Source organism: Fistularia commersonii, chromosome 16 (genome assembly GCF_037954325.1).
Source record: "Fistularia commersonii isolate RoL2024-O1a breed Wild chromosome 16, RoL_Fcom_v1.0, whole genome shotgun sequence".
Lineage (NCBI taxonomy): Eukaryota > Metazoa > Chordata > Actinopteri > Syngnathiformes > Fistulariidae > Fistularia > Fistularia commersonii.
The window spans coordinates 18,240,960-18,262,350 of NC_141299.1; the positions used below are offsets into that span (position 1 = coordinate 18,240,960).

General features: G+C 52.0%; 1 protein-coding gene across 6 annotated transcripts in view; it reads left to right on the forward strand.

Moving 5' to 3' along the window:
* adamts10 (ADAM metallopeptidase with thrombospondin type 1 motif, 10) overlaps nt 1-21,391 on the forward strand; it is a 54,504-nt gene that overhangs the window by 12,503 nt on the left and 20,610 nt on the right. For 4 of the 6 annotated variants that reach the window (XM_086161949.1, XM_086161947.1, XM_086161946.1 and 1 more), the window contains 12 exons: nt 2,148-2,290; nt 2,381-2,590; nt 7,337-7,505; nt 8,633-8,835; nt 10,505-10,588; nt 14,717-14,862; nt 15,966-16,009; nt 16,658-16,763; nt 18,426-18,572; nt 18,790-18,931; nt 20,243-20,350; nt 20,682-20,827. In XM_086161949.1, the coding sequence (XP_086018075.1) occupies nt 2,148-2,290; nt 2,381-2,590; nt 7,337-7,505; nt 8,633-8,835; nt 10,505-10,588; nt 14,717-14,862; nt 15,966-16,009; nt 16,658-16,763; nt 18,426-18,572; nt 18,790-18,931; nt 20,243-20,350; nt 20,682-20,827 (1,648 nt within the window). Of the gene's footprint in view, nt 1-2,147; nt 2,291-2,380; nt 2,591-7,336; nt 7,506-8,632; nt 8,836-10,499; nt 10,589-14,716; nt 14,863-15,965; nt 16,010-16,657; nt 16,764-18,425; nt 18,573-18,789; nt 18,932-20,242; nt 20,351-20,681; nt 20,828-21,391 lie in introns of those variants that run through there. The other 2 variants (XM_086161950.1, XM_086161951.1) reach the window with 2 other exon arrangements.

Here is a 21,391-nt window from a genome sequence, read left to right on the forward strand (position 1 = left end):
TTTGACTGGTGCGTTCCAGGGCAGCAAACAAGCGGGTCTCCAGCTTTGCTTCAGGTCGGGAGGCCGATGTTCCACAGAGTTGGTGCGCAAGAAAAGGCGACGGCGAAGACGAGAAGCACCGAGGAGATGAGCGAACCTCCAGCAACGTACGACTCCACCAAGCGGGAGGGAGCAGAAGGTCCAGTGCCGTCGGCTGCTCTGCAGGCCGGGAGCAGCAGCTGGAAGGGCGTCAGGGTTGAATAGTTTTATGTCTCCAAATGGCCAGTGAATGGTCGTCTGTTTAACTGACGTGTGAATGAGTGACTAACGGTCGAATGTCTGGAAGGACGTGTCTGCAGCTTCTCGCTCATCCAGGTCACGCTGAGTTCTTGTCAAGCTCTTCTTGTTGCGGCAGCTTCTTCTTCTTCTTCTTTCGGCTTTTCCCTTCAGGTGTCGCCACAGCGAGTCAACATCTTCATCTCTGCAACCTCTAGTTCTGCCTGCTGTCTTTTGCCTTTTTGTCTCTTGCAGCAGCTGGACTTGAATTTCAATACACAGTGGCCTCTTAAGATTCGAATCACTTCATATACGATTTTTTTTACGATACAAAGTGCGATTCAAGCACATTTTATCCTTGAAATACCAAAAAACTCTTGATCTTGCAGAAGGCCTGGCAGCCTCCAGCAGCCCTCGGCTGCAGTCGGCACAGATCTGGTGTGTTGCTGCTGTGGCGTCGTTTGCTGCATGATTGTCCGAGCTAAGGATTCATATTACAGCACTACGTTTACAGTTACCATGATTTTATTTTTTGAGGTCTCTTACATTATTAATATCCTCCTTTTTTTATTTTTCTATATGAATATCCTTATTTTGTGAGTTTTGGGGGGGGTTGGAACAAATGATTTGATTTCTGTTATTTTAAATGGGGAAAATTCATTTACACTACGAAAAAATCCAGACAGGATCCCAGTCCTGGAACAAATTAAATTGGTATCTTTCGGCAGCGGCCCCCAGCCTTTACCAGGGGCCGCCTTTATGCATGGACGTGTTTCCGTGGACCGACTCGAGGCGTGGAGGTTCAGTAATGAAACCTTTGTCGGCTCACAGTCTTTCATCTGAATTCAACCGTCGCACTTCATATCAGGCAAAGGCAGCAAGGCGGGAACTGTTGTTTTTCCAAATAGGATCTGGAAGGTCAAATGAGAAAAACTATTATTTGTACCAAGAAAGATAATCTTTGTGTAGCGGTACCAGATGATCCGCGGGCCGGGGGTTGGGGACCCTCGTCTGAAGGGACCGCAGGATCGGGAAACTCGGACCAATAGAAGTGAAGAAGCCTCTCGGCTGAGGGGCTGAAAGGCGTCAGGTGAAGAAATTCGTGACCGGTTTTCCTGAATCTTGAGAAGAAGTCTGGATATGACGTGCCATGAGTGGTTGAAGGTCCATCTGGGCCCCGTGAGTGACGGGTCGGGAGCGAGCGGCAGGACAGGTGCTGTAGATCCTGAATGAATGAAAGAAAAAGCCATTTCCATGGAAAGAATTGCCGCTTTTAAGTTTATAAAACCAACGTTTCCAAACATGCCGTCCATAAATTGTTTTGCGTTCAGCCGTAAGAGCAGCAGCCTCGTGACCCCCCACCCCCCACCCCCCCCCACCCCCCTCATGAAAGCAGCCTTTACAATTGTGCTTGTTGTTTATCCGAGCCGGACCCGTCCCTCACCGACCGGGCGGATTTCCCTGGTACGTGGCGGCGGCGGCGGCGGCGGGCGCTCCCGGCCCGTACCAGGGAACTCTGATCTCTGTGGAGTTTCTTTTGCGGCGTCCCTGCCGCAGGCGGCCCCGAGGCCCCGAGGCCCCGAGGCCCCGAGGCCCAAAGCCTCTGATTGAAACTGGCCGCGGTCCCTCTGTTCGTTAGCTGAAGCAGGCTGCTCGGAGACGCCCGTGCATTTGGACGATAAATCTCGTCCGGGCGCAGGACGTGTACCGTTTCAGGTAACCATGGCAATATCCGTTTGGACCCGTCGGCGAGCAGCCAAAAGAGTCCGCATGTTTATTATTTTGCCGAGTGGGTTACCGCCTCCGAGCGGGTTCCTCTCCCCACTTTCAGGCCGATTTGTAGAGCGAAAGCGATTGGACGTGGGTGACCCTCTCTCCGCTTCCTCCCCCAGTCGCCTTCCTGTCCGGTCTCGCCCATTACGAGGTTGCCATTCCGGTGCGTGTCGGACCCGACGGAGAAACGCCCGAGCCGACGACATCGCCGCACCAAAGACGAAGAAGACGACGCAGCGCTGAGGAAAAGCCGCCAGGCTCCGTAAAACGACTTTTTCTTTCCCCTATATTTGTCTGTACCTCGTATGCTCTTTGTTTTTGCACTTGGAACACTTTGTCCTTTGTCCCTCAGCTCTTCTACCAGCTGTCCACGTCGCATAACAACTTCCTGCTGAACCTGACGCTGCAGGGCGGGCTGCTGTCGCGCCAGTTCCGGGTGGAATACTGGAAGAAGGGCCGGCTGGCCTGGAGCCACCCGTACTCGCCCCGCTGCCATTACGCCGGACACCTCCAGGACCGGCCGCACTCCAGCAAGGTGGCCCTCAGCAACTGCAACGGCCTGGTGAGACGGGAAACTACGCGTTTAATCCGTCGCTTAACGCGCCGTGTGAGGTTTGGGAGCGGCGGCGGCGCCGGCGCCGGCTCAGCGACCCGAGGATCAAACCCGCTTATTTCCAACATCAAAGCAAAGAAGATTAAAAAAGAAAAAAAGCTAAACCTCCACCCTCAAACCCATCAGAAGCTATCTTTGGGTAAATCAAGCGGTGTGGTCCTGCCGACCGTGGAAAAGGAGAGGACTTTGCTTTCAAAGCCTTAAATGAGCCGGCAGGGGGCCTCGCCCCGGGCGCACGTAGAAATCTGGTTGCATAAAGGTCGTATGCACGCCATCCGTCATCGGTAGACTCCCGATGTCCTGTTTGGCTCAAATTCTCTTTGAGACGCCATAAAGATCAGTTCGTGAACTGTAATCCCGCTCACTCCCTAAGAGGGGATTCGCTTTTGTTTGCAAAGATCTCAAGCATTGACCTTGTTCTCTGCAAAAATTAGCGTCCTGCGTAGCCTGGCGTCGGTGCCATGCAGGCTCAGATGGAGCCTGGAAACGCTGGCGTGACGGGAGGATAGAACGGAGATCAGAGAGCCGCTGGACAAGGTGGTCTTTAGAGGGATCTCGTCCTACCGAGACGTTATCGTCCCATTCCATCAATCATTGATCCATCAAAACGAGAACAGAATATCCAAATCAACGTTTCACTCGCAGGACGCCGTTCTCGCTGTCCGGGGAGCGACGTCACATGGTCCTGTTCATTTTACCGTGCGGTGCGAAACTGTCGTCTGGCAACCCTTCCTGTTCGGACGTGAGCGAGCAGGAGACCGCCGAGTCGGCTGAAGTCAGTCTTGTACTTGCTTGGGTGAACTGCGTCGCTACGCTAACAGAGAGGAGCTCCGCTTTTTGTCATCAGCCGTTTAGCTTAGACGCCAGGACCGCCGCGCCGCGCTGACCGGCCAGGTGACTCGCCTTGAACTTCCTCAGTGATCGTTCTGCAGTAGCGGGTTGTTGACGTCCTCGCAGGAGAACGTCCAGCGTCACTGAGGATCTTTTGCCCGCTTGTGAAAGAAAACTGTCCGGCGTTTGACTTTTTCCTCCGTTTAAAACTAGCAGCGCCCGCGGGGTGTTTCAGCAGCTTAGCATGGCTAAATGCCTCAAGGGCATCTGCAGAGAAGCGTCCGGATGCCCACGTCCACAAGCAGGAAAGGAAAGCGGCGAAGCCTGGTATCTGCTCGCTCTGTCCCCTGGACTGGAAATTGCAACCAAAAGCGGCACAATGTGGCATTACTAGCGTATCCTGTAGAGCCCGAGCTAACATTAGCAGAAAAGCAACGATAACAAGATGCGACCTGTATGTGATCAACCTAGCATGCAGGTTGCATCTTGTTAGGAGTCTCTAAGTCCTGTGGAGTCCTCCTGCAGTCCACAAACACCGAGGTCCATCAGAGACCCTGCATTGGTCGGATGTGGGAATGAGAGAGTGAATGTTTGCGAGGCCTGAAGATGGATCCAAAGTGAAAAGGTCGCCTGTTGCTGTAGATCTGCTGGAAAAAAAGCAGTAACCAGAAAGCGGGTGATGTCACGGTGGCCTCATGTAAACATCTGAGCCTCGTCTAAAGGAGAAGCGAGTGGAAGGAGCGCTTGGCCACGGGAGGGACCGCACGCCGTGCACACCTCAGGGCTCATAGACGCAAATTCCCCGCCTCGGACCGCGGACGATCACGGACTCAGACTTGGAGGAAGAAGATGTCTTCCGTTCCTCGGCCGCCGACTCACGGAACGATGAAACAACTAACAAACGAGTCGTTCTGGAGGGTCGTCGGCCCGATCCGATCCAAACTCAGGGAGAAGAAAGAACTTGTTATTGTGCGCTTGAAGTTCTGCAGAAAGAGGCGACAAAGCTTAAATTCATCATTTTGTAGAATCGGCGTCATCATGTCGTTACGGAGGAATCGCTGCGATCCGGCGGACGCGATAAAATCACCATCACGTCGAAGCCGGAAGCGCAGATGTCGGTTCCGCCGAGGCGGCCGTGAAACTAAATCCAAGGCTGAATCCGACGCCTTGCGCCGCCATGCGCACAAACGGGAGGTCGTCGCGGTTCCTGTCAGGATTTCCGGCGGCGCAGGGACCGGAAACGACCGGGACGAAGCGCGTATCTCGGAGGAGGGAAGATACAATCTTACTCCGGTGGCTCGAAATGAAACCAAACAAAAAAGCTATTGTGTGCGAGTCAGAACCCAGAGAGGGAGAGAAATGCGGACGTGTTGGCAAAGTCCGGAAATCTGGCCGCGCAGTTCTACAAAGAAATGCTAAAAATCCCGAAATAGTTATGATGCGTGGAAGGGGATCGTCTTCGGGGACTCGGGGAGAAAAAAAAAGATGAACATTTTCCACCGTGGAGAAGGAAAGGAAAAAGCGGAGGCTTCGGGCGAACCGGTCCTGCCACGAGGTTCGAGCGAGTCTGGCACGTCAGGCGCTTCTCGCCACGAGGAGTGTTACTCATCCAGCCCTGTCAGGACCCGTGGGTCAAACACTCGCGCAGAAACTCAATAACCCAGCCGTAATCTCCACGCGTAGAGCCCGACTTGTTCGCGGCATCGCTTTCACTTCTTCCGCTTCCTATTCTCATCACCTCCTCCTGGCGCTCAGCGAAAGGCTGAACGCAGCCGCATGGCTTTGTCCATCCAAACACATTTTTTCTGCGTGGGTCGCAGGAAGCGCCTCCTCCCGCTGTAAACAGAGGTTGTACGTCCACACAGCTGCCATCAGACCTGCGCACTGAAGCCTTAACAAGCCGCACGTGTGATTCCGATCTTCGCTAACACGCCGACGGCGAGCGGCCGGTGCGACCGAGGGAGCGACGCTAACACTATTATGGGATTAGATCATCGCTTCTCAGTTATTTTCTGTTACCCCCCCCCACCAGGAGGAAGAAAAGATTTTGCCCCCCCCCCCCCCCCGCTCTCCACCACAACTGTAAATAGTATCACTTTGTCTTTGAAATGGTTTTGAAGAATAGCTTTATGAAAGCATTAGCATAACGGTATTAGCATATTAGCATAACGGTGTTTGCCGCTTTACCGCAGTCGCTTTCACAAAGCGCAAAGATTGTTGGCAGTATTTACGTTTCTGCCGAAAACACTGGGGTGGCTTATTGTTGTAATAAGAGTGTAATGTCTTTTATTTCTTATATCTCCGTGCTGTCCGCTGTCGATGTTTTTCGACCCAGTAAACTTAGCGGTCCGTCCCGGTGAAGCCGAGCGTTACGTACGCGTCCTCGTCTTTCCTCGTCTTGGCTTTCTCGACTTTGGCTCGTCTCTCTTTTCTCCGTCTCTTATCATCCCGGTTAAATATTTATGGGTGGCGTTTCTTGAGGGTGGGTTCACTTCATGTCTCCTGCTCTGCGCTGTGCGTGCGCTCGTGCTCGACGCAAAACATCCTCGCCGGAGAGCAAATACAGCAGCAGAAGCAGGTTCACACACATCACTGTTTCAGAAGCAATGCACTACCATGAGATACACTTGTTGATCCCTGCAGGGGAAGGCCTTTGTCACTGCAGCGTAACAGTTATAGCATCAACTCAGAGAAATATAAATAGAGACAATTAGAAGATAACAAAAGACATCCGCAATTAAATAGACAGCAGAAAGAACAACAAGGATAAGAATGGACAGCAGCATGGAGAACAGAAGAAGCAAGGGGTAAAATAGACGACCAAGGAACACAAACAGAGTGACGATGGTCATGACAAAAATCTACAAAAACAAGCAGGATTGGATGAAAGACAGCAGAGAGACGGCATCACACGTGAATGGGTGAATGAATGGGTGGGGTAGTTAATGGGTGGGGTAGTTAATGGGTGGGGTAGTTAATGGGTGGGGTAGTTAATGGGTGGGGTAGTGAGGTTGTGGTAGCAGTGCAGATGCTCCTCCAGCCGGTGTTTTGCCTCCAGGCTGCTGTTGCAGCGTCTGCGAAGGAGCGTCTAAACCAGGGGTCGGAAACCCGTAACACCCAAAGAGACATTTGGACCCGGTTTCCTTGGAAATGAAAACAGTGGGAGCCACAATTACTTTTTGACGTCTAAAATAAAGGTACCACTGTATACATTGCTTTTTATTACCTTTACACTTTGTATTAACAAGTGTGTCGTGTGTTGCTTCTGAAATTCACAAAATATTACAGAGAAAATTAAATTTTATTGATGTAATGAAGTCATTTTGAGCTTTGGGCTTTCAGAGCGTGTAGCGGAGCCTTGACCTGAATTTTAAAAATAAATCGGGAAAAAATCACTGTGTCAGTAAACAATAAAAAATAAATATTTGCAAAATTATCTTCATAAATATTTATCTTACCTGGTTTATGGGACTTCTGCTCCTGAACTTCTGCGCACAGCATCTGCACATCGGGACTTTACCGGCCGGCGGGTATACCGGCTTATTTTGAGCGTCGAAAAATAATAAATATAAATTTATTTGATATTCCAAGATCACAATAATCTTCCAACCTAGAACTAAAAGTTAAAAAAAGGAATTAGACCAAATGAAATACACTTCATTAAATATTTATAATTTATTTTCCCGAGCCGCTCGGAGCCGCGGTGTAAAGACGGAGCGGCGGGTTGCCGACCTCTGGTTTCAACCGTTCAGATGCTGTTTGAAGCTGCAGGAAGTGTTGCTTCCACGTGTGTTTTTACCATCTTGTTTCATGATCGCAATCGTCCTTGTCGTTCTGCTCTGTCCTGCCTTTCTGTCTCTGCAGCAGGGGGTAATAGTTGCGGGGGGAGAGGAGTACCTGATCGAACCGCTTGTCTCAGCAGATAACCAGACGGGGTCGGAGCGGGGCGGCCGGGCGGAGGGACGGCCGCACGTGGTTTATAAGCGCTCGTCGCTCCGCCATCAGTACAAGGGACGATCTTGCGGAGTCATCGGTAAGAAAACCGATATTCAAGCCTATTTTTTATTTTATTTAAGGAGCGGGAGGGGTAAACGGCGCCGGTCCGAGCCCCTGCTGCGACCCGGCCTGCCTTCCAGAGCCTTCCAGAGCCTTCTAGGTCCTTCTAGGTCCCTCTAGGTCCTTCCAGGGCCAAGAGCAGAAGTCTGTTCACCCTACAACAAATCTTCTTCTTCTTCTTTCGGCTTTTCCCTTCAGGTGTCGCCACAGCGAGTCCACTTTCTCCATCTCACCCTATTCCCTGGATCCTCCTCTCTCACACCAACATCCTTCATATCTTCTCTCACTACGTCCATAAATCTTCTCTTTGGTCTTCCTCCAGACCTCCTGCCTGGCAGCTCCAATTCCAGCATCCGTCTACCAATATATTCTCCATCCCTCCTCTGTCCATGACCCAACCATCTCAGTCTGGCTTCTCTGACCTTCTCTCCAAAACATCTAACATGTGCTGTTCCTTTGATAGACTCATTCCTGATCCTCTCCATCCTGGTCACTCCCAAAGAGAACCTCAACATCTTCATCTCTGCAACCTCTAGTTCTGCCTGCTGTCCTTTGGTCATTGGAACAGTTTCTAGTCCAAACATCATCTCTGGTCTCACCACTGTCTTGTACACCTTTCCTTTCCTTCTGGCTGATGTTCTTCCATCTCTTGGTACCCCTGACACTTTTCTCCACCCATTCCAACCTGCTTGGACCGTCTCTTCACCTCTTCTCCACACTCTCCTACGCTCTGGACTGTTGACCCTAAGTACCTGAGATCTTCCAGCTTCTTGATCTCCACTCCCTGTAGCCTCACCGTTCCAACCATGCTCCTCTCATTCACACACATATATTCTGTCTTGCTGCGTTCCCCCTACAACAAATAACGTCTGAAAATAACTCTTGCCTTCAGCCTTCAGCGGCGCTACTTGTGGAAAATAGTTTTCCAGCCACAGGCCCCGCGGTTTCTCTGGTGTTTGTACGAGGGCGAGCAGAATGTGACTGCAGCTTATTTCACGCTTTTATAGATCATTGGATAATGGCTTCGTTTCCACAAGTGCACGCGCGTGTGTGTGTGTGTGTGTGTGTGTGTGTGTGTGTGTGTGTGTGCGTGCTGCTCCTCAGACGAGAAGCCCGCCAAGGGCTCGTCATGGTGGCAGCGGACGCTGAAGACGCCGCCGCAGCAGGTGGGGCGCGGCCAGCTGCCCCTGAAGCGCTCGGTGAGCTGGGAGCGCTACGTGGAGACGCTGGTGGTGGCAGACAAGATGATGGTGGGCTACCACGGACGCAGAGACATCGAGCAGTACATCCTGGCCGTCATGAATATTGTAAGTGTCACAACACAAAGGTCCCGTCCGCCGCGGCTTCACGCTCCAGATGCGTTTTATTTCAAAAGTTATGTTTTGGGGGTGTTTTTTTTGTTTGTTTGCGGTGCCGATGGACAGGCCGACAGGTGAGCTTAGACAGGAACCTCCACGGACCAGGATGTTTGCAGATGACATTATGATCTGTAGTGAGAAGGTGGAGGAACATCTAGAGAGGTGGAGGTATGCTCCAGAAAGGAGAGGAATGAAGGTGAGTCGCAGCAAGACAGAATATATGTGTGTGAATGAGAGGAACTCGGGTGGAACGCTGAAGATACAGGGAGTGGAGATCAAGATGCTGGAGGATCTCAGGTACTTGGGGTCAACAGTCCAGAGCAGTGGAGAAGAGGTGAAGAGACGGGTCCAAGCAGGTTGGAACAGGTGGAGAAAAGTGTCAGATAGAAGAACATCAGCCAGAAGGAAAGGAAAGGTGGAGGAGACGCTGGTGAGATGATCTACAAACACTGACAATGAGCAGAAGACAGGAGGCAGAGATGGAGGTTGCAGAGATGAAGATGCTGAGGTTCTCTTTGGGATCGACCAGGATGGAGAGGATCAGGAAGGAGTCCGTCAGAGGGACGACACATAGTAGATGTTTTGGAGAGACGGTCAGAAAAGCCAGATGGAGATGGTTGGGTCATGGACAGAATGTATTGTTAGATGGATGCTGGAATTGGAGGTCTAGAGGAAGACCAAGAGAAAATGGATGGACGTCGTAGGAGAGGATATGAAGGTCGTTGGTGTGAGAGAGGAGGATCCAGACAACAGGGTGAGATGAAGAAGGTGGATTCACTGTGGAGACCCTGAAGGGAAAAGTTCAACGGAAAAGAAGAAGAAAGAAATTAAGGTTTGTGGAGAACAAACATCCACAGCTGGGAGCTCCAGACCAGGACCTCCAGAAGACCAGCGCTTCAGACCACCAACATCTGAGAATCACCTCACACACCGTTAATCACTTCAACCTATGTGCTTTAACAGGGACGTGTGTGCGTGTGTGTGTGTGTGTGTGTGTGTGTGTGTGTGTGTGTGTGTGTGTGTGTGTGTGTGTGTGTGTGTGTGTGTGTGTGTGTGTGTGTGTGTGTGTGTGTGTGTGTGTGTGTGTGTGTGTGTGTGTGTGAGGAATGTGTTTAATAACAGTTTTTCCGGCAGCTATTGTTCGGCCAGCAGCAAGTGCAGCCTGTTTGGGTTCTGAGGCAGAAGACGGCGTCTGGGTGCAGGGCTGGGTGCAGGTCTGGGTGCAGGTCTTGGTGCAGGTCTGGGTGCAGGGCTGGGTGCAGGTCTGGATGCAGGTCTGGGTGCAGGGCTGGTGTTTTTAAGACTTGACTCGCAGGCCGGGGGTCAGGGATGAGGTTGACCCTTGAGCTCCGCTTGACGCAGGGAGAAAAACAACCATTTATCACAAAATTCAAGACATTACTGTTCCATTTTGATGTATTTATTTTTGAGGTGTTATTTGTCAGTTTTTAAATTTCCCTGTCCTTTCTTTGGTCCTTTTAATGAACATTTTCACAAACTCCCCGTTGATTTATCCGTATTTGAAACCCGGTTTCTGCGCCATCGGCGGTGGAAACGCTTCGGACGGAGCCGTCGGCTGTTTTTAAGACTGGTCTTTTCTTGTTTCCCTGGAGGTCAGGTTGCCAAACTGTTCCAGGATTCTAGTCTGGGGAACGCAGTCAACATCGTGGTGACCAGGCTCATCCTGCTCATGGAGGACCAGGTAGATCTTCTCCGGATGGCTCCTCTGGGACTCCGTTCGTTCCGTCTTTCTTCCCGGTGTTCCCTTTCCTGTCGACCCTCTTTCTCGCCGTCCGATCCTCTTTTATCGCTCCTCTTTCATTTTTCACTCCCCCGATTATCTCTTTCTCCTCCCGTCACGCTTTCCTCTCCTCCTCCTCAGATCTCCTCGCCGTTCTTTCCTCCCTTTCTCACTCCGGAACGCCGTGAGTCATCGGCTCGCGCCCTCCCCTCCGATGCTTTCCAACATTTTCCCTTTTTTTTTTTCCTCAAATAGCCGCGTCGCTCTCATTCGCAACTCCAGCCGGAGCGGCTGAGGGGAAATGACACAACGTTAGTTTAAGGACATAAAAAAAGATTGGAGGCTCTTGTGAAAACACTGGGAGCTTCGGCCTCGCCGGCCTCCTTCTTTCCATCGCCCTCATTATTCCTCCGCCAAACTCTGACCCGACTGTCGTCCGTCAGCCGCTCGCCGGTGTCGAACCGGCTTTGGCGTCCCGTTCCCGTCCCGGCGTGACGTGGGTGAAAAGGAAAAGGACGTTGGGGGGCGGGAGGAGCCCCTCCGTCCCCCGGGGTCCCCCGGGGTCCCCCGGGGTCCACCTCTTCTCGGCGTCTCGGTGACGCAATGATCCGGGCTTAGAGGAGCTCCAAGTTAGATTCGGAGAAGAAAAAAGGAAAAAAGTCTTGGACCCTCTTTGACGAAGGAAGCGCCCGATCCGATCCAGAGGCCTCGCGGAGGCGCAGAGACCTCCCTCGTTTCTGCTCGTACCTCTCCTTTCCTGGGACGTCACAGACGCAAGGTCCACCTTGAGTTCCCTCAGCGAGGCCTTTCTGCACAGAGCCTCCGTGTCCACCATGTCTGCGCCAGGTCCTCAGGGTTCTCCGGGTTCCAGACGCTGGGTCCTCAGGGTTCTCCGGGTTCCTGACGCCGGGTCCTCAGGGTTCTCCGGGTTCCTCGCGCGGGGAATCAATGGAAGGGTTGTTTGCCGCCATGACGTGTGGTTGTCTGACTGAAATTGTGAACGAGAGGGTGAATAACGTGTCGATATGAAGCGGACGACAGGGTGAATCTTTGTCTAAATGCAGCTTAGATGGGAGGGTGAACGGTTGTGTGTCTCTAAATGTAGCTTACATGAGAGGATGAATGATTTGTTTGTTTAGAAGTTTATCAGGACAGTGTACAATAACATTAAGCACAGAGGCAGAGATGTTCGTACCAGATTGTAGCTCATAGCTAATTTCCATCTGTAGTCCTGGACAAGTTGTGTGTCTGTTTGCGTTGAACGACAGTGTGAATGCTTGTACGTCCACATATGAAGTGTGAAGAGTGGCGTGCCTGCAAGCGTCCCTGCGACAGGTTGGCCTCCGGCCCGTCACAGCTGCATCGGGCTCCGGCTCACCAGCAGGACCAGCGGTTTCACCAGTGAATGAATGAATGGAAAAATATCCCGGTGGAGGTTTAGCGGGGCGCAGACCTCCAGGCGGGGGTTCAGCCCGTAAAGAGCCGAACGCAGGGGTGGGCAAACCACGGCCCGCGGGCCACATCCGGACCGTTGGTGTTTGTAATCCGGCCCGCCAAGGATTTGTACAGAATTCTTACTTGATGTCAACGATTGAATGGTCGGATCAATGTGTGAGCTCTAACAGGAGACTATTTCATTTTTGGAGCTTCTTGAGAACACTTGAGAATGTTCCTGAGCTGAATGACACAGATTGTCCTTCACTCTGGACAAACCGGCACACGTGAATGAGCCGGACGTGAAGCTACGAGGGAAAAACCGGTTCGTGCATGAAATGCGAGCAAACGTCAGAACCTTCAAAACCGAGCTGGTTTTATTTTCCAAGCAAATGTTGGACGATGTTCAGACAGATGTCGGATGAGTCTACTGTGAACTGTTAACTAATGCCTTTATTTTTTACACTATATGTATCCTATCTTGTGCCGTATCCGTCATATCTGTCGTATCTGTCAAATTTTAAAAGTGAATGCGGCCCCTGAGCCAAAACATTTGCGGCCCAGCTGTCCCTGCGGCGCGCATGCCTGGCCCGGCGGCGAGCGACCTCATTGGCCTGCCGTGTTTGGGGAAGCCGAGATCACTGACCTTCTAGTGATCTGACAGACGCTGCATTAAAGTGCCATTACAGTGCGGCTTCGAGGCTTCCTCTGCAGCCGCCCGGAGGGAGCGCTTAGGATTCACGCCGCTCGTACCGCCTGAAATTACACCCATAATTTACCCTTTGGAAGTCGCTCTTCTGACTGGGCGAGGAAATAAATGTTAAGATCATTAGCGGCGCGCCGTATTAATGTTGTTATTTTACTCCTCCGGCAGCAGGGGTTGAGGCCGCGACGGGATCGAAAGTGGTCTCCGCAAGTGGTTCCGTTACCGCCATCCGGCTCTGAAAAAGGCACGCGGCCCCTGGAAAGGGAACGTGGGCCAGACGCCGGCCCAGAAATGAGGGACTGTGGGATGAGACAATTACTAGTTATGTCACCGCAGGCATTCCTCGGTTACCAGCTCTTGCCAGCTGTGGCTGGCGGAGCCTGACCTCTGCTAGCTCCGCCAGCTCTGCTACCTCAGCTACCTCTGCTAGCTCCGCTGCCTCTGCTAGCTCTGCTAGCTCCGCTGCCTCTGCTAGCTCTGCTGCCTCCGCTAGCTCTGCTACCTCTGCTAGCTCCGCTAGCTCCGCTAGCTCCGCTACCTCTGCTACCCCTGCTACCCCTGCTACCTCCCCTCCAACCCCTCCCCGGGGACAAAATACTAGAAAGTGCCCTGGCACTAGTCCCGTTGCCAAGGCAGTTCCAGCGCAGTGGACGTTCTTGAGATTTTTTTTTTCTTGCGCTTGATTTCAAGTTTCTGTTTGGCGCGCCGGCTAATGATGTTATACGAGTGTGAGTCACAGCAGCACAGGAAGTCTGCGGCTGGATGCCTCGAATTGTTGGACTTCTATCTGATTGCTGAATTGGACGGCTCGCTCATAAATGTGAGGCGCTTGAAAAATGCAGCCTTTGCCGTTCCCGGCCGCAATTGTTCCCGACTCGTCTGTTCACCTGCGCCCGTTTCTGCCTCTCCACCTTCGGGGAAATGTAGGAATAGCTGCGATCGGACGAGGTTTCTGCCGCGCTTTCCCATTGAAAACGTTTCCCTCTCCGCTCGTACCGGGCGTCGATGGGATGACCGGCCGATCGAGATCAGAAATCAGAATCGGAAACGGCGTTCGAGCAGGAAATGAATTCAAATGACGCCCACGATGGGATGGGAGGACCAAACCGAAGGAGGCCAAACTCGTTGGAAAAACTACGCCGACGGCGTTTTCCGTGTTTTGCGTTCGCAACTTCGGGCGGCGCTTCCGAGTTTTGGGTCAAGGACTAGGAATCCCTGGATTCCTGTTGAAACCAACATCTGTTCACGCCTTTGTCCGTCCAGTCACGCTTATCTCTACAGTTTAACCCCCTGCGGAGAGCTGAAGGCTGCTGGAGCCAATCAGGGCTCACACTGGCCGAGAGGCGGAGCCTAACCCGGACCTGTCAATCACATGGCGCCGCGTGCTGATCATCTCCTCAGATGATCGGCCGCATGTTTCTGTTAGATGTTCAGATGGCCGCAGCCTCTGATGCTTTTTTTAACAGCGTCCAGTAAAAGAGGAAAGACTCTCCCTTTGTTTTCCGGGGAACTGTGGACGGGACCTGGAAGCTCAGATCTGTGCGGCTGCTGGTATTTGACCCAAAACCTATTGGCCGTATTATTAACATTTTAACGTTATCGTCACCGTTTTTTGAGACCCGAGAGACGGATACGTTTTCCCATTTGTACAGAAACGGAAGCTAAAACCTTCTTGATCCCAGGGTTTCGGCAAAAGGTTCTTCCAGGCCTCTAGTGTGGTAAAAGGTTCTTCCAGGCCTCCGCTCTGCGGAGCCGTCCTTCAGCCAGCGAAGGATGTTCATTTCTAAGTGCTGCTAGTTCTCGTACCGGTAGTCCGACCCGGTCCACCGGGGTGAAAAGCAGGGGTCCCCTACCGCGAGACCATATGGGTTCGCGTACCTGCCGCTGTTAGCATTTCTTGGGCAAATTTGTTTCTGTGTTTGATCTCTGGCGTCTTGTCCCTCCGCCAGCCGACGCTGGAGATCAATCACCACGCGGGGAAGTCTTTGGACAGCTTCTGCAAGTGGCAGAAATCCATCCAGCATCGGAGCAGCTACGGCAACGCCATACCCGACAACGGCATCGCTCACCACGACACGGCCGTGCTCATCACCAGGTCAGAGGCCCGCTTTCCGGCGGCTTCCTTCAGAACGCCGCGCTGTTTTTGCAGGAGTCGTCCTTTTGCGGTTCCCGGGCCGGCGATACAGCTGCGGGAAAACGGTGGCATGTTGAACGGATAAAGCGCCGATGCCGTCGACTCAGGAATGTGCAGCAACAAACAGAACAACCACAGTTTTGTCGTCCGAACGCAAGCCGGCGCAAATATCCCCCCCGCCCGCCCCCCCTCGCCCCCCCGACCCCAACGTGCCAGATGCTCCGGTGTTCCAGGAGGTTAGAAGTCAAATCCAGCGTGTTTGCAGCAGTTTTTCTCTCTCTGTGAACAGTTTGGGTTTTTGACAGCAGTATTTATCAAGCAGAGGATGGAAGCCGTCCAGACTGATGACACCAGCGTGACCGTCTGTCATTTCCTGCCATTGTTTGGCGCACTCACCGCTTGTGTGTGTGTGTGTGTGAGAGAGTGTGTGTGCGTGCGTCTACGTGTTTGTATGTCTGTATGCATGGGATTGCGAGGGGGATTTATCTAATGTATGTAGCTGCATGTGGGTGTGTGCACGTCGCTCAGTGCTTGTGTTAATAAACGTGCATGTGAAAACGAGGATCATTTGGAAAAAGCTCCGCCGTGACGTTTAAAAGTGACGTTTACGTTTGAAGATGATTTCGGCAAGAAGGCGGCATGTTGGGCTCCCACAGGGAGGCCTTTTTTCTGCAGAGTCTCCATGTTCTCCCCGTGTCTGTGAGGCTTCCTCCGGGTTCTCCGGGTTCCTCTCACTGTCAGAGAACATGCAGGAGGTTCATTGGAGACCCTAAATGATCTAGATATGTGAATGGTTGAGAGTGCAAGATATGACATATGGATAATGAATGAATGAATAAACACATAGCCTCTGACAGATTAATATATATATATATACATTTTTTTTTAAATTAAGAATTAAAAAAAAATATACACCTATATATATATATATATATATGTATATATTTTTTTAAATTTTATTTATGTATTTATTTTTTATTCTAGTTTATCGTTTTTTTTTTTCTTATGAATTTTGGCTCTAGAGATTTAATGTCATTCAGATTTTGTTTTGTTTACATCTACAGGTATGACATCTGCATCCAGAAAAACAAGCCCTGTGAAACCCTAGGTACACACACACACACACACACACACACACACACACACACACACACACACACACAATTGCGCACGTATGGGCACCTTTATCATGTTTTGTGTGATAAAATCCCAGACTAAAAGCAGACCAAAGCGCTCATCGGTGTAGTTTTCGAGGAAAAGTGTGATCCAAAGACTAACAGCTCTTATCTGCTCTTGATTCATCTGTTTCTTCATTTCTTTTATTTTGGCGTTTGCACCTTCATGTACCCCCCCCCCCCCCTCCCCCCGGCTCCTCCTGAAAGAAGGAAGGCCGAAGCCCATTTATCACCCAAGCCAGTGCTCTCGGGCCGGGCAACTTAAAAACACTTTCCAAGAATGCAATGAAAAATGCAATCGGTGCAAAAAAGAAAGCCCGTTAATGTCGGCTCCACTCGGCGATAAAAAGATTAAAAGGCACAGAAAGTAACAATATAAGCTTTAAAGAGATTGGCAGGAAAGGCAGAGGGAGGAGGACGTCCGTCCGCCGCTCTTCACTAGAACACATGGTGCTCGTTCTTCTCTGAAGATCTCAACTCGCTGGAACACAGTTGTAGCTCGGACTGGGATTCATCCACTGTCTTATGCCCTTTTATTTGTTTACTGTGTGTGTGTGTGTGTGTGTGTGTTTGCTCTGCAGGTTTGGCACCTGTTGGAGGAATGTGCGAGCCGGAGAGAAGCTGCAGCATCAATGAGGACATCGGCCTCGGAACAGCTTTCACTATTGCCCATGAGATTGGACACACGTGAGACACACACACACACACACTCACACACACACTCACTGTGTTTACTTGCGAGACATGGCGGTCGGTTTCTTCAGGTCATCCATGGACCGTTGTTTCATGTTGATGTTTGGCAGTGAAATGTGTTTTGTTCCTCGGGATCCGAAAGGTGATGTTTTATAGTTACGAGCGATTTCTCGCTCTAAACGCGGTAAATCAAGACATGAACTGACCTTTTTTAAATTTAAAAAGAGTTATAAAGTGAATAGTTGGTTGTAATGAGGTCCTGCGACAGATGGTTGGTCAGTGAAGGATCCGCCTCCCCCAGATCGTCATGGTAACAGGGTTCCTAACAAGTACCGTCATTTCCGGACTTTTGAGCGCACCTGAATATTAGCTGATTTTTAGCACCGGCTAAAAATAACTACCGTAAATTCCGTCATGTGAGCCGCTTCTTTTTCACACGCTTTTAGAACTGCACTTTTTACGACAAGGCGGCCAATAGATGGACTTTTAGAGGGTAATTATAGGAGCTTCCTTTCAGTGGAACCGCTCGCTTCCGATCATTCTTCAGATCAGCCTTTTTGCACTTATTGCACACACACACACACACACACACACACACACACACACACACACACATCATAAAAAAGATGTGCAGAAATGCGTTTGATGTGCTTTCAAGTTGAAATCCATCAGCCTGGCTGTCCAAGAAGGAAGCAGAGCTGCTGCACGGAGGTTTGGTGTCTGTTGGAAAAAAAGCACTAGCTATTATATGTATTATATGTATTATATGTATTATATGTACGGGTAGTCGTAGATGTTACCGTCATTTATTTCATTAAAAGTTTTCAAAGAAATCTTTCCCGTAACATCTGGCTGCATTAACGTCTCATGTTTGAACGTGGACACCTGCAGCTTCCTGGGTCCAGGCACACCTGCGCTCCATAGTCTGGATGTATTAAATACATCTGTTTATATTTATAGGCTGCATTTATCTACAAGCCGCAGGCGTGCACGTTGTAACATGAGATATTTACACAGAAACTCTGAGCGGTAGCATCCGCAAAAATGTGCTGGAGATGCTTTTTTCCAAGCCGAGGCTGTAACACGGCCGATGGAAAAGATGAACGACAGATGAACATTTAGAAACCTAAGAAGTCCCGAATGAGTCGGACAGCCGTCCGGCTCGGTGTGAACCAGCGAGTGAACGGTTGTCTGAGCATGAACCCGGTCCGGGGTGACCCCCCCCCCCCCCCCCCCCGGACGATAATCCCGTCCCAATCGGAAAGGCGGGCGTGATACTTACGACCGGTGTTGCACTCGGCAGCAACCGGCTCCCTCTTGTTTTTCACCGGCGGGACGGTTTAACGTTTCCGGGGGAGGAAATGAAAAGGCGACGGGACGGATGTGCAAACGTGATAGACATTCCACCGAGAGAAAGGAGAGGGTTTGCTTGTAAACGCCGGTGTGGTTTAAAGATATATATAGAAGGTTAAAGCCGTTTTCCGCCCGCGACGAGTCACCGCGAAGGAGGAGATTAATATTTGTGTCGGACATGACGGCATGTCTGGGACATCCGATCGTGGCTTTTGATGGAGCGGTCGGTCGCTCCGTCCCCGGGGCCTCGTTCCAGAACGCTCCGCCTGACCTTTTTGTCCCCGCCGCTGTCGTTGGTCGAAGGTTCGGGATGAACCACGACGGCATGGGAAACGCCTGCGGGCCGCGCACCCAGGAGACGGCCAAGCTGATGGCCGACCACATCACCATGAAGACCAACCCGTTCATCTGGTCGGCCTGCAGCCGGGATTACATCACCAGCTTCCTGGAGTGAGTCACTTATCTGCGACGCCGCGAATTCTCGGGTAGCGAGGGGTCGGCCAAAAGACAATCCCTGAGACGTCTGTGAGCGCGGCGGTCGAAAAAAGCACCCGAGAAATTCACGTACCGGCGAAGTCCGGGAGCCGACTCGGCCCCGCCGCCTCTGTGACTCGGCCGTTATGGTCTCGGTCTCACCCGTTGTCCTGGTGTCTCGGGTGTGTCTCAGCTCAGGTATGGGCTCCTGTCTGAACAACATCCCCCCCAAGCAGGAGTTCGTGTACCCCACCACCGCCCCGGGCCAGGCCTACGACGCCGACGAGCAGTGTCGCTTCCAGTACGGCGTCAGGTCCCGCCAATGCAAATACGCGGTGAGTGTTTTCAGGAACCCGGAATCTTGTCTTGAGTTAAATTTGGTCTTTTGGCCAAATGTCCGGGCGGCCGCGCCGACCGGACACGTGACCTCGGCCGGCTTCACGCGCCAGCTGTCTGACAGCATCCGTCGCAGCGAGTCCGCGGAGGCTCTCGGCCGTCCGGGTCACGGGGAATTCTTGTCGGAATCTCGTCGTCGTGGCAACCGGCGCGAGTCGCCCGTGGAGCGCGAGCGGGGCGACGCCGTGAATCCTCTCTTTGACGAGCACCTCGACCCGAACCGCTCGCTGCTCTCAGACAGAATAACTTCTCAGACGTGTCCGGCTTGAAATCCGCTCCGGGAGCTAGCCCGGTCCCACGGGAACCTTTTCATTTGGGGCCACGGCAGGGACCGCTGGGACACATCTGCATCTACCGGATCTGCAACGGGCACCTAAAGCTCTGAAAAACAAACCTCAGAAGAAGAAGAAGAAGAAGAGAAAGATGACATGGAGGTGGAAGCCTTCGGGGACTAGTGACCGTGGACTGTCCGTTAGCCGTTAGCTAACTCCAAAATGGTTTGGGCCACAATGTTGATGTTCCCCTGCGAGCCCTGGAGCTCCTCTGAGGCGCAGCAGCCCAGAGGAGCTCGGACTTCTGCGTCGCCCCATGCTGACAATTCGGTGCAAGAAACCGGCGAACGAGCGACCGCCAAATATCTCTCTGCTGGAAGTATCTGGTAACGGGCGTGGCTTACGAGGTCCACCAATCACTCAGCACCTACATCATATGAGCTCCTATGGAACCCGGCGTCTCAATGGGAGAACTGAGGTCCACGGTTCCGTCGTCCGACGTCCAAGCTCCCGAACGGAACTCTGCAGGGGGCGGGGCTTGATTTTGCTCGGCCCGGTGCACAATTCCACCTTCAAGGAAGAGGCGGCATCAACTATTTTCTCATAAAATATCAGTGCAATGGTTTCATGAGAACATGTCGACTCTGTGAATCTTCCCTTTGACGGACTTCTTCCCGGCCTGAGTTGTTTATGTCCGTGCTCACTCTCCAGTTCCACTCTTACTGAAGTCAGACCGGGTGAAAACGTGCGACGTCATGCGATTCTCCGACGAGAAGCATCGGCGTGACGGCGCCATCCACTTTTACGGGCCGGGTTCAGATTAAATGGACATCCGGAGCAGCGACCGGCGCTGTGTGCGCTGGAAGCGTGTTCACCGAAGGAAATTCTTGCGTTAGATCCTACTGCGGACGGAGAAAAGACCGAAGACCATGTCTGGTTGCGCTGACCTCGGCTCTTCTCCATCTCTGCCACCTTCAGGAGGTCTGCAGTGAACTTTGGTGCATGAGCAAGAGCAACCGCTGCATCACCAGCAGCATCCCTGCCGCCGAGGGAACCATCTGTCAGACCAACACCATAGAGAAAGGGGTAATATCTCGGAGTGTGTGTGTGTGTGTGTGTGTGTGTGTGTGTGTGTGTGTGTAATTACATGCACACATGCAGTAGGTTCATTGGTGAATTGTGGTTAGTTGCATGTCTCTATGTGACGTGTGAATGAGTGAATGAATGGTTGCCTGGTGAAAGAGTGACTCGCTGAGTGACCGGCCATGACTTGTCAGTGAGAGTGAACGGTTGTGTGTTTCTGTCTGAGTTGTGACTAACAGGTTGTGCGTCCGTGTGGGTGGTTGTGCGCGGTGCAGCTAATGATCGACTGAAGGAACCTGAAGGTCACCTCCGCTTGTCTTCTTCACGTCTGCAGTGGTGCTACAAGAGGGTGTGCGTGGCTTACGGCACCCGTCCAGAAGGTGTGGACGGCGGCTGGGGCTTGTGGTCTCCGTGGGAGGAGTGCAGCAGAACCTGCGGGGGCGGCGTCTCCTCCTCCTTCAGACACTGTGACAGCCCCAGGTATGGAACCTTCACGCCGGACGTCCGGTCGGATGTAGATGCCCAGAGAGACTAGAAGGACTCCGGTGTTTGGGAAGATCTCAGATGAACCGCTGCCAGAAGACATGAGCGTTTGTCATCTAACGATGACACTGGCTCGACACTCAAACGCCAGGCTGCCGTCTGTCGGATGGTGACCATCAGAAGAAGATGGAGAACATCGGGCTCAAATGTTACAGAAGAACCCAGCTGGGAGCTGCTCACGGAGGGAGATAATAATCCAGTAGATTATAATCCAAGAGCAGAGATGCTCTTGTTTCCGCCGTGTGCTCGGGGTCGCTCTGTCGCCGTACGCTTGCAGAACACTCAGATGTGAGTTTCTGGTGTTTTCAATTTGGGTGAAGTTCAGGCTTGGACCGCGTTCAGCTCGTACCTGGGTGGCGGCTGTGCGGCCCGGGGAGGCCAGCTCTACCGCGCCTCCCTGGAAGCTCCGTTGGAGTTTTGAAGAAACGGTTGCGAGTAAAAGATCACCATCACCTCTAACGGGCTCAGCCCTCTCCCGTATCTCCTCCGTTGAGTCCGGTG